The sequence below is a fragment of the Elephantulus edwardii genome, unplaced genomic scaffold (genome assembly GCF_000299155.1).
Source record: "Elephantulus edwardii isolate Elephantulus edwardi_28Jun2011 unplaced genomic scaffold, EleEdw1.0 scaffold00055, whole genome shotgun sequence".
NCBI lineage: Eukaryota > Metazoa > Chordata > Mammalia > Macroscelidea > Macroscelididae > Elephantulus > Elephantulus edwardii.
This window is the reverse complement of record NW_006399805.1, coordinates 221,157-238,005: the sequence shown is the minus strand read 5'-3', so window position 1 is coordinate 238,005 and position 16,849 is coordinate 221,157. Positions and strand designations below refer to the sequence as shown.

The 16,849-nt window shown below is 40.3% G+C and overlaps 1 protein-coding gene across 2 annotated transcripts in view; it reads left to right on the top strand.

Annotated features, from left to right (window-relative positions):
- Nucleotides 1–16,849, top strand: part of UBE2H (ubiquitin-conjugating enzyme E2H) — a 112,650-nt gene that overhangs the window by 60,917 nt on the left and 34,884 nt on the right. For both annotated transcript variants that reach the window (XM_006887121.1, XM_006887120.1), the window contains exons 2-3: nt 2,400–2,476; nt 3,118–3,192. In XM_006887121.1, the coding sequence (XP_006887183.1) occupies nt 2,400–2,476; nt 3,118–3,192 (152 nt within the window). The remainder of the gene's footprint in view (nt 1–2,399; nt 2,477–3,117; nt 3,193–16,849) is intronic.

The following is a 16,849-nucleotide window of genomic DNA, read 5'->3' as shown; positions in this document are numbered from 1 at the left end:
ACCCTCCTCCCCAGTTCGTTTTCCTCCCCCCCCCCCTTGAAAGTCTGTTTTAATTGTCCCATTGCCACAGTGCTTGTCAAAACCAGTTCTGATTAATCTGTAGGAGTTTCTTGGTTTCCTTTCTTAAAGTACTTTGTATTTTATTTGATTTTTTAAACTGTATTGACTTTGATTTCTCCTTAAAACAAAGTTGTATCTGTTTTCATTTTTAAACTCTTATGTGCTGTGCTGCTGTTTATGGAGTATTCTGCAGGGCTTCAGGGAGTAGTTGGTCAGGAAGAGTTTAGCAACCAGAGCCCTCGTGCACAGGCCTGCTGACCCAGCAGGAAATGACGCCAGCTTTCCCACGTGGAGACTATTTGGATCATTTTTGTTTGCTTGATATTGAAGTGTAGTGAGTTTTCAGTTCTAAAGAGTGAGATCAAGTTATCCTGGATCAAATGCTCCTGCTTAACATATCACTTTTGGCCACTCTTCAAGGCTCTTGGAGACCTGGCCTCTTTGTAGTCCATTTCTGTGATGTCCTAGAGAGCCAAATACTTAATCTCATCCCTTTAAAGATATTTCCCCTCTCTTATTTAAGAGTTCATTTAACATTTTTCTTTTGTATAACATAATTTAAATGTGATTTGCACAACTTCTTGAGAAAGATGAGATTTGATTGGGGATGGGGGGTGTCGGGGGGGGGCTTGTTTTTAATGATGCAGTGAGATCTGAGATTTACTGAAGCACCCACACCTAAAATTCTATCAGCATTGCATTGTTGGGATAGAATACAAAGTAGAGCCCAAATGATAATTGACTCTCAGTACCTTAACAGAACAGGAGTCATGGGCGAACCGTTTTTGAGGAAGAGCCCTGACGCTGGAATTGTGGGTGGAAAGAGAGCATAAATGGAAATAAATGCCACAGACTAGATTTTATCTTCTGTCTCGTCTTTCACACTTGGCAGTTTTGCTCGCATCATTAACTATTTTGATTATTCTATAAACCAAGGAGAAATTTGTGGAAGACTTTTCTTAGTAGTAATTTTGAGAATATAGCCTTTCTCTACTTAAGGAGAATCTTTGTTTTGCTGAGTATTTGAATTTGCCTGAAGGGAATAGAATACTGAATTTATATTAAAGGTTCATTGGGGATGGGTTATAGAGGAGAAAAACTAAAATGCATCTTTTTTCTACATGTGTACAGAATACAGCTCCACACCTTTTACATATTCAACCCATTTGATCTTCCCAGGAAAACTGAAGTGAGATTTCCCCTTTTGCAAAGAATGGGCAAAGACTCAGAGTTTAAATGATCATGTGGGTTCACAGACTTAGAAAGTGGCAGCCTTGCGATTCAGTCTCAGCCTCACAAGCTGGTGTGCCTTCTCCTACAAGAGGACATGCTTCCTATTGTCGGTTGCCTTGGGTAGGTTCTGACTCACAGGAACCCCGTGTGCTGCAGAACAAAAGGCCGTGGCATCCTCACAGTGGTTGTTAACTTTGAGCCACAGCTGCAGTCACTCTGTCAGTTTCTCTGACTAAGGATCCTCTCCTTCACCAAGCATGGTGTTCTCCAGAGCCTGGTCCCTCCTGCGAAGTATGTGAGCGGAAGTTCCACTGCCATCCTCAGGAGCATTCTGGCTGACCTTTGTCCAGGATGGAGCGGATGGTTTTGTAGTCCTTGGTATATTGAGTATTTATTAGTGCCTAATCCAAAGATTCGAGGCTGGAGAACAGTATTGAATATACCATGGACTGCCAAGAAAACAAACAGATTTATCCTGGGGAGGGTTAAACCAGGCTGCTCGTTGGAGGCAAGTATTCTGGGGCTTGTCTGACATACTTTGGACATGTTATAAGGAGGGACAGGTCCTTGGAGAGGGACATCATGCTTGGGAGGGTGGAGGGACGGCACAAGAGGGGAAAACCCTCTATGAGGTGGATTGATTCAGTGACTGGGATAATCGGGATGGGTGTGTCAGAGGCAGTGCGATTGGCACAGGGTTTAGGGCTGTTGTACATAGAGTCGCTATGAATCGCAAGTGACTCGATGGCACAGAACAACAACAACAATCCAAAGACATCAGTCTCTGCCGCCTTCCTCATTCATAGTCCAGCTTCGCATGTATATGAGGCAATAGAAAATACTGTGGTTTGGGTCGGACCCACCTTATTCCTCAGGATGGCATCTTTGCTTTTTAACATTGTGAAGAGGTCTTTTGCAGCCAGTAAGGCAAATGTGATGTGTTAATTTTTTGCCTTGCTTCATAAATCATTCAGATTATTCTGTATGTGCTATATTTTATCAATTTCATACCAATTTTTGTTCAACCATTAAGTGACATATTTGGGGATGACACCAGTATTGATTCCACATAATATACGTGTAATTTCCTTGACCTTCCACCTTAGCATTGAGAGTAAGCATGAGGTTACGATCCTGGGAGGACTGAATGAATTTGTAGTGAAGTTTTATGGACCACAAGGAAGTAAGTATATGTGCTATCTTTATATTTGTCTATTACAGTTTTCTATTTCCTTTGTATATAGTGAGAATATCAAGGATAGATGGTGCAGTGGTTTGGGTAGTTTTTTAAAAAATAAGTTTGTAGAACAAATGAAGAAATTTTGCATAATTGTCTTGTAGACTTTTCCTTTATTCCTACATGACAGAATTGAATTCTGAGTTATATGTATTTCTGAGAAGTGGGGATTTGGAGTGGGTGAGGGGTTTTTTGTGTATGTTGGGAAGGGATGATGAGCTTAGATTAGATGGAAGAAAAAGAAATTTGCTTATTTTTACCAAATAATTAGTCTTTAATTCCTTAAAATACTTTTTTTTAAAAGTAAATTTGGGGCTAGCATGAATCTTTGCTTATTCTTTCTGAGTCTTGTAAAGAAAATATTTTGATTTGAATGAAGGGTACTGACAGGGCCATGATGTATCAGAATTGACTGTGAAAATAGATTGGGTTTTTTACAGATTTGTAATATGTCCCTGGCTCTTAAAAGAATTCATTTGCACAGTTCTAAGAAGAAGCTAATGTTTAAAATTTGATTTGCATCCTGATTTATTTTCTGATCTGGAGCTACTATTCTAATACTTAAAATTTTTTAACTTTCATTTCAGCACCCTATGAAGGTGGAGTATGGAAAGTTAGAGTGGATCTTCCAGATAAATACCCTTTCAAATCTCCCTCTATAGGTATGCAACTATGTGATTTCTTCTCCTGGATAAATTTTCATTAAAGGGATAAAGACAAATCTTACACTTTGTGGGAGTAACATGAGAAGGAGTAATACATTTCCAGAAGGAAATGGTTATTTAACTAAATGTTTCTCTTTTCTTGGCTTTGATTAATCATTCAGTAATTTTGGGGATGGGGAAATGGGGACGGAACTTTTTTCTGTTGTGATGTTTAAATCTTTGCATGATTGTATTGACTCTAGATTCCTCTCTATTCCAAGGTCAGATTAAGCCAAGACCTTGAAGACACAATAACCATTCAGACTGTTAGCAGTGAAATGATACATTTCTTAAATCTCTTTGTCAGATGCTGCAGTGTGAAAACTAACATTAAGTAGCATCTATTCTGATTCTCCTTGGAGGAAAGGATTCTGAATCTGTCTGACATACTTTTGAGCATGTTGCAAGGAGGGACCAGTCCTTGGAGAGGAACATCATGCTTGGGATGGTGAAGGGTCAGTGCAAGAGAGGAAGATCCTTGATGAGATGGATTGACTCAGTGACAGGGTAATGGGAATAGATGTGTCAGAGACGATAAGATTGACTTAGGATAGAGCAGGCTTCAGAACTGTTTACATAGGGGTCGCTGTGAGTCAGAGTCGACCCAACAGCACATAGCAGCAACATTCTGATTCTGTCATTTGAAAATTCCCCTAGATCCTGCTTGGTTTTGTTCACTTCACTCTCCACCCCCAGTCTTTTCACCTAGCAGAATAAAGTAGAGTAAAAGCCTTAGTCAAGTCTACCTTTTCTGCCAGTTTCTGCTGCCTTTGCCTTTACTTGGTGATATTATTAACCTATTTCTCCCTTTATGGCACTTGGAGCAGCTGACATCTTTTAGTAATGGTTGCTTAGACAGCTCTGTATAGGTTGGCACCTTTAACTATCTAAGGATTATGGTATGGCGATGATTCCACTAACTTCATTCTGTTGTAGACTGAAGTCATTAATTAGCACCTAGCATCAGTGAACCAGCCTTTTCTACTTCAGTCTGTAGATAGTTTAAAAATACTATAAACTTGACCAATTTAAAGTAAGACCAAGAATAATATTGGAATATACTGAGCAAGGGTAGACTGAACCTCGTGTTCACACATCTTGCATGTCATCTGCCTTCAGAACTCACCACAGACTTCATAGAGTTTAGATTGCCACCACCCCAAACAAAGCAAGGTGTTTTAAGAGCTGCACCTGGATAAATTGTGTATACTGCACTGAAACAGATGAGGGACTGACTAATTTAAAAGCGAGGTATGATAGGGTATTATGGTTATCACAAGAGTCCACCATTAAGGTTGCATAGTGGAATGTACTTGGGGCGGTGGGAGGGGTGCAGGGGGATTGTGTACCAGGGAGGGAGTCTTTCTTTTAATTTTGAAAGAGAGGAGTGAACTGGGGGGCGGGAATAGAGGGCTGGGCGGGTAGAGAAGTGCAGCAATGAATGAATGGAAATCCAAATTCTCTGTAAATGTTCATTAAAATTATGGAAAAAAAAAGAGCTGCCCCAAAGACATTCTGAGCTTGGGCTTTGACCCTAAGCCCCACCTCACCCAAAGGCACCTTGAGTACAGGCCTGCCTGTTTGCTTCTTAAACATGAGAGCCATGAAAACCCTGGGGAGCCGTTTTACCAGCATGTGAGGAAGCTGTGATTCGGAATTGAGTTGATAGCAACTGGTGACAACCATCTTTCTAGGATCAGTACTGCAGAAAAGTTAGAATAGTCAACAGACTGAGTGTCAGTTCAGTGCAGGAGCCTCTCCCTGGACCCATAGCTGTTTTAGACACTTTAAAAGTCTTGATACCAGAAAAATGCTTCAGAGTATCTAATCCTCCTTTCATGGAAGAACACAGTGCTCATTTGAAGATGATCAGATAACGCCTTTGGAAGGAAGTTCTGAGGGGTTGATAGCCACGTTCTGTGGGGGTACAGCCCTTTGCCTCACTCTGGTCCTTGGTGGGAGGGTGCAGATTTCACCCAGATGGGAGGCTTTACTCTCATGGTGATTTCTCCCTCCTCTGTTCAGTCTGTTCACTTAATAGTATTTTTCTTTAAAGGTACTTTAAATTTATGTGTAGTTGAGTGGTATGTAACATCTTTACAAGCAGAACTACCAGGTGATACAGTTCGTTCATATATATTACAGAAATGCCTCTTTAGACCCTAGCAGTTGGCATGTCACATCTACTTTGTTATTCCAGACCTGTGGTCAGAAAGGAAACAATCTAGTTTGTTGAAGATAACAGCGAATCCATAGAAATATAGTTGTATGTCCTGTGGAAATGTAGTTTTGGTCCAGTCTGCCTTACGGTATCTTTCCAGATAGTATGATTGTTTCACTGTTACTTTCAAAGTGAAAATACTTAAACTTTGTTGTTATGTGCTGTTGAGTCAAAACGGACCCATAGCTGACCCCTCCAGCAGGTTTTCCAAGGCTGTAAATCACATGGGATAAGATTGCCCATCTTTCTATTGAAGAGCAGCTGGTGGATTTGAACTGTTGCCTTCAGGATTATGGTACAGCTTGTTACCACTCAGCCACCAGAAGCACTGCATACTTATTACCTAATGATACTGCAGAAGACTGTGTACTTCCTAAATGAATGATGTAAAATACAAAATTGACTGAGACAAATGACTTGGCTAATTGATTCTTTTGCCTTTCTGTATGCTTTAAAACGTGAGAATGCCTGCAAATGTGGACCATGGTCTCTTAGGGAAGTAGATCTAGCGGAAATATTTATACAAGCTGTCCTTATTTCCTTGGGAGGAAGATTGCATAAGAGTGTTTTAATCAGTTTTGTGGCATGACTCGTTTTCAGGTAGTCAGCAGCGTGATTACTGCTGGGATCTGCAGCATGTGGAGATGTAGTGGCTCACTACACGTTTCCTTTCAGAATTGTAAGGAAGTGGAGATAAGAAAACCCCACACGTGCCATTCTTTCCCAGTCCTACCCTTGAAGGATCCTGGGAGGCATGCTTTTCTTCCTGAGCTGCATTTTGAGCTCTTCAGCAGAATTTGACATAACTGATTTTGTCTCTCTCCTCAATTTATGTTGTTGTTGTTGTTGTTGTTGTTATGTGCCGTGAAGTCGCTTGCGACTCATAGCGACCCTGTGTACAACAGCCCTAAACTCTGCTCTGTCCTGTGCCAATCTCATCGTCTCCAACACACTCATCCCGATTACCCTAGTCGCTAAAACAATCTCCTAGAGGGCCTTCTCCTCCTGCGCCTGCCCTCCACTCTCCCAAGCATGGTGTCCTTCTCCAGGGACCGGTCTCTCCTTACAATATGACCAAAGTATGTCAGACGAAGCCCCAGAATCCTTGCCTCCAAGGAGCAGCCTGGTTTAACCCTCTCCAGGATGAATCTGTTCTTTTAGCAGTCCATGGTACCCTCAGTACTCTTCTCCAGCACCACAGCCCAAAGCCATTAATTCTCCTTCTATCCTCCTTAGTCATTGTCCAACTCTCTGACACCTAACAAGTGATTGCAAAGACCGTGGCCTGTTTCAGACGCACTTTAATTTCCAGAGGGACACTGTTGCTCTTCAGTACTTTAGAGAGGTCCCTGACAACAGACTTTCCCATTGCAATACGTCTTTTAATTTCCTGGCTGCTGGTGTCAAGAGTGTTGACTGTGGACCCAAGCAAACTAAAGCTGTGAACAATCTCAATCTCTTCACCATACATCCTGATGCTGCCAATTGGCCCAGTGATGAGAATCTTTGTCTTCTTGACATTGAGTCTCAATCCATATTGAAGGCTGCAGTCCTTGACCCTCTGCAGCAAGCACTTCAGGTCCTCCTCAGTTTCAGCAAGCAGGGTTGTGTCATCTGTGTATAGCAGATTGTTGATAGATCTTCCACCAACCCTGATGCCGCATTTCTCATAGAGCCCAGTCTCCTGGATGATCTTTCTGCATACAGGTTTAAAAGGTATGGAGACAGGACACATCCCTTTCATCTTGATAGTACTGGGTAAATACAGTTTTTAGAGTCATATAGTTTCAGTAGTTCTGTGATTGCATAAATGTAACTAAAAACGATCATTCTGCAAAACCGCATCACCAAGTGAGTGTTTTCTTCAAAAATAGTAATGTCTCTATCCTGGATCTTCTTTGAATAGATAAGGAAGAGGACTCCTTGGAAGGTTTAACTTTAACAAAATGCCATCGTTCCAAACATTTTGAGCTCATTTTCAGAATTACTACATTCTCTTTGAATATCCACAGCAATGGCAAACTTGGTGCTTTGAAGCTGGACCTGAATTTCTGAAATGGCTAAAGACCATTTAAGCCTAAGCAGTAAAATAAATGGACGAACCAAGTAGTAAGAGTTGGACTGTAAAATGATGTGTGCCTGTGGAGTTGACTTGAATTTAACATTAAGATTTTAGATTGAGATTTTCTTGTAATGTAGCCCTAAGGATATTTTCAAAGAGAAATTCTAAAACTCCTTAATCGTAGCACCATAGAAATAGTTGCATAGTTCTGAGCAAGTACCATAAAAGGAAATCATATTGGAGTCGTTTATCTTCTTAATCATTTGAAGCTTTCAAATTTGACCTTTTTCATTCAGAAGTAGTCTTCTGAGTCCTGAGCGGTGTGCTGTGTATGACGGAAGGTAGTTAGGAGATTCTGGTTCTGTTTTCTTGAACTGTGAGAATGGTGCTCACCTCATCCAGCCACTGTGGTCTTGTCTTTATCGTAGAGAGATGGTAGAATGAAACGAATGCTGCATGTTTGATTTTTATTTTGACTGGTGTATCAACTCAGGGCAGGTGGTGCCCTGTTGGACATGAGTTAGGAAGGCTAATCAAGAAAGGATGGCTGAGCATAGACAAACCACTGCATTTCTTTGTTGTAGGAGAAGTGTGAGTCAGCACCGCAGTTTAGGAAAAGGGGAGAGAGGAGATAGGACTTTACAAAAAATGGTTGTGTTTTATGTGTTAGAAATATAGTTGTTACAAAGCTTCAGAGATGTGATGGTATGTATGTCTGAGAAATACTAAAATGTTGAAAATTTTCAACACCTCAAATAATCCCTGTCCGTGAAAATGTTCTTTTATGCAGAGAAATTGCTGTAGAGACAGTCATATTTCTCTCTTCTCCAAGCATGTGCTTTTCCGTTACAACTGTATGATAATCTCCTAAGAGAAAGTCTTCTCTAGTCAGAGAAACCCAGGCATGCATCTGCCCTGAGGTGACAGATCACATATAAAAAGTGAGTAATACACGCAATTTTTAAGAAAATAAGAAAAAAATAGATGACATGAAATGGCTTATACCTACTATAAGAAATGGAAATTAGAACAATGAGATAACATGATTTATCAAATCAGCAGTTAGGAAAGATAGTATCATGTTAATAATCCAGTGTTCAATTGGTACCGATTTTATTTTCTTTGACTAATTCTACTTAAAACAATTATTTACCCTTATTTACCCTAAGGAAATATTCAGAGATCAGCACAAAGTTTAATGTACCAGAATACAGAAGTTAATTACTTATAATATATGAAAGTTGGAAACAAATGACTCAATTGATAATAAAGAATTAAATTCTCAAGTATTTTTAATCTCTGAAATGCTTGTCATTAATCATGTTTTAATACTCTTTGAAATAATGAACAAGAAAGTGCATAACTGTATATACTACTATTCTTTTTACTTCTTGCACATTCAGATATGAATACCAAATACTGACTCTTGAGTGTTGGGCTATAGGAAATTAAAACCATGCCTTTATGTAGTTTCTAAATATTCTAAAATAATTCACTTTTTTTATAAAAATTAATATAGGCATTTGACTGTGTGGATCACAACAAACTGTGGCTGACTCTAAGAAGAATAGGAATCTCAGAACACTTGATTGTGCCTATGCAAAATCTATACTTGGACCAGGAGACAATCATCTGAACAGAGCAAGGAAGCACTGCATGGTTCAGAATTGGAAAGGGTGTGTGCCAGGGATGTGTCCTATCTCCATACCTTTTCAATTTATATGCAGAACAGATTATTCAGGTGACTGGGCTCTTTGAGGAGAAATGCGGCATCAGGATTGGAGGAAGATTCATTAACAGTCTGCAGTATACAGAAGACACAACCCTGCTTGCTGAAATTGAGGAGGACCTGAACCGCTTGTTGCAAAAGGTCAAGGACTGCAGCCTTCAATATGGATTGAAGCTCAACATCCAAAAAACAAAGATCCTCACCACTGAGCCAATTGGCAGCATCATGGTTAGGTGGTGAAGAGATTGAGCTTGTTCGCAGCTTTAGTTTGCTTGGCTGCACAGTCAACACTGTTGGTACCAGCAGCCAGGAAATTGAAAGGTGAATTGCATTGGAAAAGTCTGCTGTCAGAGACCTCTCCAAAGTACTGAAGAATAACAACGTCAGTCTGGATACTAAGGTGCACCCGATCCATGCCATAGTCTTTGCAATCACTTGCTGTGCATCAGAAAGCTGGATAATGACTAGGGACGATAGAAGAAGAGTTGATGCCATTGAGCTGTGGTGCTGGAGAAAAGTGTTGAATATACCATGGACTGCCAGTGAACAAACAGGTTCATCCTAGAGAGGGTGAAACCAGACTGAGCCTTGGAGGCACGGATTCTGAGTCTTTTTCTGACCTGCTTTGGACATTTTGCAGGAAGGGACCAGTTCTTAGAGAAGGGGATGTCATGCTTGGGAGGGTGGATGGGCAGTGCAAGAGTGAAAGACCCTCAATGAGGTGGATTGATTTAGTGACTGGGGTAATGGGTGTAGGTGTGCCAGAGACCTGGCACATGGGATAGAACAGGGTTTAGGGCGGTTGTACATAGGATCACTATGTACAACGCAGGCGACTCAGCGGCACATAACAACAATATTGTTAAAGGTATAGGGCACATTTTTTTTTTTGGTATAATTTTCATTTTCTTTTCAGATGAGTTCTTTCTTCAGCCTTTAAGGCTTTCTTTAATCCTTACAAGGGCTTTGGTGATGGTCGTGGGGCAGCACCTGCATCTCAGTGGAGGTGTTTGGTCCTTCTGGGCTTCACAAGAACGGTTCCTCACCACCTTGCTGTGAACGGCACAGATCACACAGTAGTGCAGTTTCACATAGAGCTTTGGAAGCACATGTGCATCGAAGACACTTGCTTTGGAAATGTCCCTGATGGCAGCTGCCTATACTATATTTCGAGTTATGTACTTTTTAATTGCCTTGTCTTTGGGCACGCAGCAGACTCAGTTCATGCAGCAAAGAGGCTGCACGTGGCGTGGCCGCGGCCCTTTTTGGCACAATGTTGTTTCTCCTTTTCTTTGTCATGTTTGAAACAAGGGCCCAAGAGAGTACAAATACATATTTTTTACAGTCATCCACATCTGATTCTACATTTCTTTACTTTTTGTTTAAAAAGCTACCACTTATCCTAGGCCAGAATTCTCTCCTTATCCCACCTGAGGATCCTACCTGGCCTATCCATTTCCCACCAGTCACCTGCCTTTTATCTTTTCATGTGTGTGTGAACATAGTGTTCTTCCCTTTATCTTTTTGCTTAAAATTTATTCCACTTCCAAGATGGTTATTATACCACCTTTTACCTCCAGCTGTTTAATTGGGATAGGTGTGTGACAAAATATTTGACATCTCAATAACCATTGTGTTACTGGCATTTTGTTATGACAGATGACATTGTTCATCTGTCACCCTTATCTGATCCCTTTCATACCCTCAACAATGGCTTTGTACAGTTTTCCCTTCTCTTGGTCAGTTCTCATCTACTTCTGTTTTCTGTCTGATTCTTCACTTTTACTCTCCTCTTCTGTTTTGCTACATTTTTCTTTTCTGAACCAGAAGCCCCTGTTCATAGTTAATAGTGATGGTAATAATATTTTTATAACCTTAAGTCAAGGAAAAAGAAATTTCTAAACATTAATGTTATAAAATATTAATGTCGATTTTTAGCTTATCACGATCTTTAAAGTACCTTGTAAGTCCCAATAGGATATATAGTGATCTCAATCAGATCAGGGGGGCCTTACCAAAACTGGTATTAAAAAAAAACCAAAAACAAACCAAACCAATCCAAAAAACACTGACATTCAGGAACCATCCATTCCTCCTTACAAATTCAAGTTCTTTACCACTATCACTTTTGCTTGCTGCATAGACAATTTAACATTATTGAAAAGGCTTCCCTACCTTTTATTACACAAAAATACTAAATAAGAACCCTAAGCACCTGTTCTGACTTAAAGATGCACTTAGGAGCAGAGTTTATGTGTAACTGGGAACTGCCTGTATAGTTAAGAATTGAAATAATATCTGACTAGTATTATTAATAAAACTAAAGTTAACAGTGAATTAGCTAGCATTTTTAGAATTTCATGTTTTAAAATTCTTCTGTAATCCAGGAGAATATGCCACTGTTTTTACACTGTTCTTATGGGGGGAAAAGCATGTTGTAAGATCTAGCTAACATGTCTTGAAACTAACTTTTGAAATACCATTTATCTTTAAGTAGGACAAGGATCCTGTCTTTGGCCACAAAACCACTGCACACTCTCTGGTGCTCTTGAACTCCCTTAATTTATCCTTGTTGATCCAGAAGGCCCTCTCCTAGAAACAGGCTGTATATATGATATCTGAATTACTGTTTGATGGCACCAAAGTGTAAAAGAAGAATAGCTGGTTGAGAACAAGATTCTGGAGGAAATGCTTGGCGGTTTATAAATTGCCAAGAAAAACCCAGTAAACTTATTCTACAATGGAGTTGTATGCCAATAACATTTGACAAGAGCTAGCTAACTTATTTGAGTGAATGGATAAAATGAATGTATTATGGACAGTAATGATGGTTAAAATATTATATTGAGCTATAGCTTTAAAATTAGGCCACCCTTAGGTGAATAAGTATATGAGTATAAGTCGTCTATTCCAAGAAAAACTAGACTGACTAACCTAATAGTCTTTTGTAGCTATCCAAAATCTGTGAAAGATTCTTAAAGATACTCCATCAAGGTTATATCTGTCTGTATCTCTGCATTTGTATAGAATTTATACATACACACTTACTTTTTTGAATGATTATGGGGAAGTATTTAATCTTTCTCATTATGAGAATTAAAAAAAAAAACTTGGCTTATAACTTTTAATCCATATGGCTAGAAATAACCTTATACTATTTTTGGGATACAGTTTTATGCTATGTTATGAGCAAACTTCTAGAGCTTGTAATTCTTAAGTTTTATGTTTTCCTAGATGGGGAAGTTTGTGACTACTCTCTTAGGAATTGGTGTGAATAATTTAAGGCAGCCGTATTTAAGAAGTGATGGGCCAGGATTTAAAAATAAGTAAGAGCATGTCCTTCATGAGAGGGTTTGGATTAGAAATGGAACAAAGGCCTGCTTGAACCACTCAGCTTCCAAAATAGAAGGAATTCTTTTTTTTTCCCCCTAAATAGAATGAATTCTTAGACTAAGGAAGCAAACTCCATTGTGATTACTCTTCTCTACTTTCATGAGCTTGGGTTCGAATTTCATTCTTGTCTAAAATTGTTGTGCAGTTGCTAATGAATAGTGCTCTGTATATATTTCAGGTTCCAGAAGGAAGGGGGGGGGGGAATTTCAGCAAAAAAAGTTTGCAAAAAAGGAAAATGTTTTAAGAATTTTATAAGAATGTAAACCATCATTAGAAGCTTAGATTTTACCAATGTCTTGAAAATGAAACTCTTCAGAACGAATTTTTACAACAATTATCTGGCAACTAAGAACCTACTTTCTCAGGCAGCAATACATCCTACATCATTTCTTCTAACCAATTCCACAAATTTATTTGATATTTAGTATATGACAGGCATTGTTCTAGGTGCTAAGGTTCAGAAGTGAACCTTATTAGAACTGAACAAATTGTTCTCTTCACACTCACATTCTTTGTGGAGAGAAGATGAAACAAAATCCACAGTGTCCTATAGCTTTATTTAAGAAACTGATGTGATAGATTCAACAGAATTTCTACTTTAGAGCAGACATTTAGGAAGGGCTTCTGAGAAAATAAATGGAAGCTGGCACTTTAATGGGGAGGCGGGGGGGAGGGAGAAAACCAGTCAGATACCCAAGATGAAAGGAGCCAAAGGAATGAGTCCAAAGACCCCCGGGCAGAGAGGCGCTGCCAGTGCTCATGGACGACACACAGGAGCTGGGAAGGCTGGGTTTTGAGAGGTACGGGGAGGGGGGCTGGGCACATGTTGTCCCAGTGGTAGGCTGGATCAGGATCATGGAACACTTTGTAAACTCAAAGAGTTGGATTTTATTTTCCATGTAAGGGGGGGGGAATGATTGGAAGGTATTCAACCAGGGGAGTGTAACAATTTCATTTCTTTTTTAAACTATCACTGCGGTGGGAGATAAAAGAGAGGGACAAGAGAAGAACCTGGTTCTAAAGCTTTTGCTTTTATAAACCAAAGTGCCCAGCTTGAGAATCCTGGTATCGGTATTCATTGCTCTGAAGAAATCTGCCTGTATTAAGGAAAGTATACAAATGTGATACTTAAAAGAAGATAAAAAGTTAGAAAGATTTTGGATTTTGTTTTAAATAGGAAATTCTAAAGGCTGCCTGTCTGCTTGCTGTGAGGAGTAGCCTGGAGAAGGAGAAGCTGGGAGTGTTGGAGGTCAGCAGTTGAGAAAGCAGGCAGAGAAGATCAGAACACAGATGGCCAGCTGAGGCTGAAGACAGCAGCCATCTGAGTGCGCTGTTAGGGCAGGAGACACGAGGGTATATACAGGACAGATTTTAGGCTTGGTCATAGAAAACAATAGACCTTGCTAATTAACAAGATTGTTAACTATGGTTGAGAACTGGGAAAAGACACAAGCAGAGAACAGGAGTAGGAGAAGCACGGAGTAATGGTAGAACACTAAAGTCATTGAAGGCTGGAGGAACAACGTACTAGAGAAAATAAGAGGCAGGCAGCAAGCTGTGTTGAGCTCATGAAAGGTTACTAAGCACAGTTTTAACTAGTTGGTATGTTGGTATGTATTCGTTTACCTAAGACTCTCCTGCCTGCCAGCAGAATAGAGGTTAAGCCCGTGAAGATGGTCCCTGGGTTGGTCTTACTAAAATGTCCTGACCTTTTTCTCTACACTCAGGGAAGTACTCAGGGCCTGGTACATTGCCTTTTCCCATAGAAGGTAGTGGGTAGGGAGTTAATGTTGCTCACTCAAAAACAGGCAGTTCAGACCCACAAACTGCTCCACGGAAAAAGGTGGACAATCTCCTCTTGTGCTTTGGGGATCAGCTGTTAGTCAGTTGCAACTCAAGAGCGGTGAGTGAGTGCCTGCTTACTGGTGTCCTCAGCTCCACAAGGCCTGTAAGTTGCTGAGTGGCCATTTCAGAAGTGCAGAAGATTGTCAGAGATTGATGATGATAATGGCAATGGAGACTCTTCCTGAAGGTGGAAGGGTTGAGTAGAGTGCTCTCTGACAGTTGAAGCTGAAGGGCAGGAGGTGAGGTAGGTGGAAGATCGCTTTTCTGAATTGATCATTTTAGAGATGGAGCTGTTTCTGTGGCATGAAATGGGATAGAATCAAGGTCACTGGGGATAAAGTTAAAGAATTGAGGCCAGAATGTTGTGAGTGTGGTCACTAAAATGTCACTGCCAGCAGTGAGCTTTCAAAACTAGACCAAGACCCTGGGCAATAGGTGCAAAGTTCTATGAGATAAGCAGCTAGTCAGTGATCAGCTTGGGCCTTTAAAAATACAAGATCTCCTGAGCAGTCAGTAATATCTTAATTATTCAGCTTTATCTTCTATCTACCAGAGTAAAAATAGCCCATTAGTTCCCCCTCCCCAGGCCACTTTCCATGGCAGCCCTGCCTCTCTGTGTGCTTGCTTCTCCCAGATTTATCCGTTTCCTTCTAGAAATTGGCTTATGCCCATTTTAATTCTGCCTTTGGCAATTCATTATTATATAATGTTTCCATTTGCTAAACAAAAATTCTTCCTCTGTTTACATTAGTTCCTACTATATCCATAGTGGGTGACTTCTAACTTTTGAGCTGGTTATTATTTCTGACATGTTGGCATTAAAAGCTTCTCTTCTCCTTTAGGATTTGGTATCACAATGAAAACATGCGTTCTTGGCTTCCTTTTTTCTTTAGTTAAACTAAAATATTTTAAAAACAAGAATAATGTCTTAGTTCTTTTTGAAGGATGTATTCACACGGTTTACAGATTGCTCATTTTCCTGGTGTTGGTGAAAACCTTCTTGCTGGAAAGAACATTAGAAATTATGTAGTCCACTCGCCCTGCTTGAAGGCTGGGAAAAATGAGACCCAGAGAGGCCGAGCTGTATCACTGCTCACAGATGGAGAGTATGCCGTCTGGCTTCCAGTCTTGGGTTTTTTCCACTATACCAAATGCAAACAGAACAGCCTTTTTAATGATAAGTGTTAGAGTAACTATATTTTCCATTTCCAGTGTGATGGGGTTATAGGAAACTCAGTATTGCATAACCACATAGCCTCCAATATGTCCGATAATGTTTAAAGATTCAGAGAAATGGCTATGTAGGGAAGAGCCTTTTATTTTTAAAATGACCACCTCGTTACACTAATGTTAAACCTTAATGAGAACTGACCATTTGCCTTGCACATATTAACTCAGTCTTCATGGCAGTCCTGTGTTGTATGAATACTGTTTTTCATTAGCTTTATGAAAAAAGACATAGACAAAGCAGTTTAGTAACTTGTCCAAGACACCCTGCAGCTTCTACCATTGGAGCCAGGATTCAAACTTGGATGGTCTGACTAGGGCTTCATCTTTCCAGTTGCTACTTTATTTCCCTAAGAGTTGTAGACACTTGGCATTGTGATTTTAAGTTAAATGTATTTTTTTTCTGTCCTTTGCTCTTTGCTGTATGTCTGTATTCTGAAAATAAATGCTGGCTGAGCCAAAACAGTGGAGTTAGATGAATACCAGTCATCTGATAAATTATGGGATGAGGAAAGAGGTTGTACTCATATAAATATGAAACTCTAAGAGTAGGTTTAAGGCTGCAGTTGGTACTCCAGCAGATTGGTAGAAGGGTTATACTTTGAAAGGATAACACTTCACCTTTTCTTAGTTATAAACGAACTTTTCTTATCCATCCAGCCCAGTCCTCAGCCTCTCCATATTATCAGAAAGGAAGAAACAGAAAAGAGGAACCCTTGTTGAGGTTAGCTCTCCTGAGCAAACCCAGGATCAGTTGAGAAGTTCCCATGACACAGGCCCCTGACAGTGAGCTCCTTCTTTGCTTCCTCACCCAAGAAGAGACTCACCCAGGTCCAGCTCTCCTGAGTTGGAAAGGCTTGGCTCTCAGAAGAGACTTCTGCCCGGTGCCACGGGCTGGACCTGGCTGGCTGAGGTAAGATGAAAATCGATGAGACGGTGCACTAACGCACGAAGCAGGCAGTATCCCCACCTGGGTTTTCAGCTGGAACCCCCCTCCTCTTTTGTCGTTAGCTGCCAGGAATGGAGAGCTTGGGGGAGCTTCTCAGCCAGTTTCCCTCCAAGGTCCAAGTTATTGCTCTTAAAACATTTATAGTCTGAGATAGACTGCAAGAGAAGAGAATACTCCATCTTTTTTTTT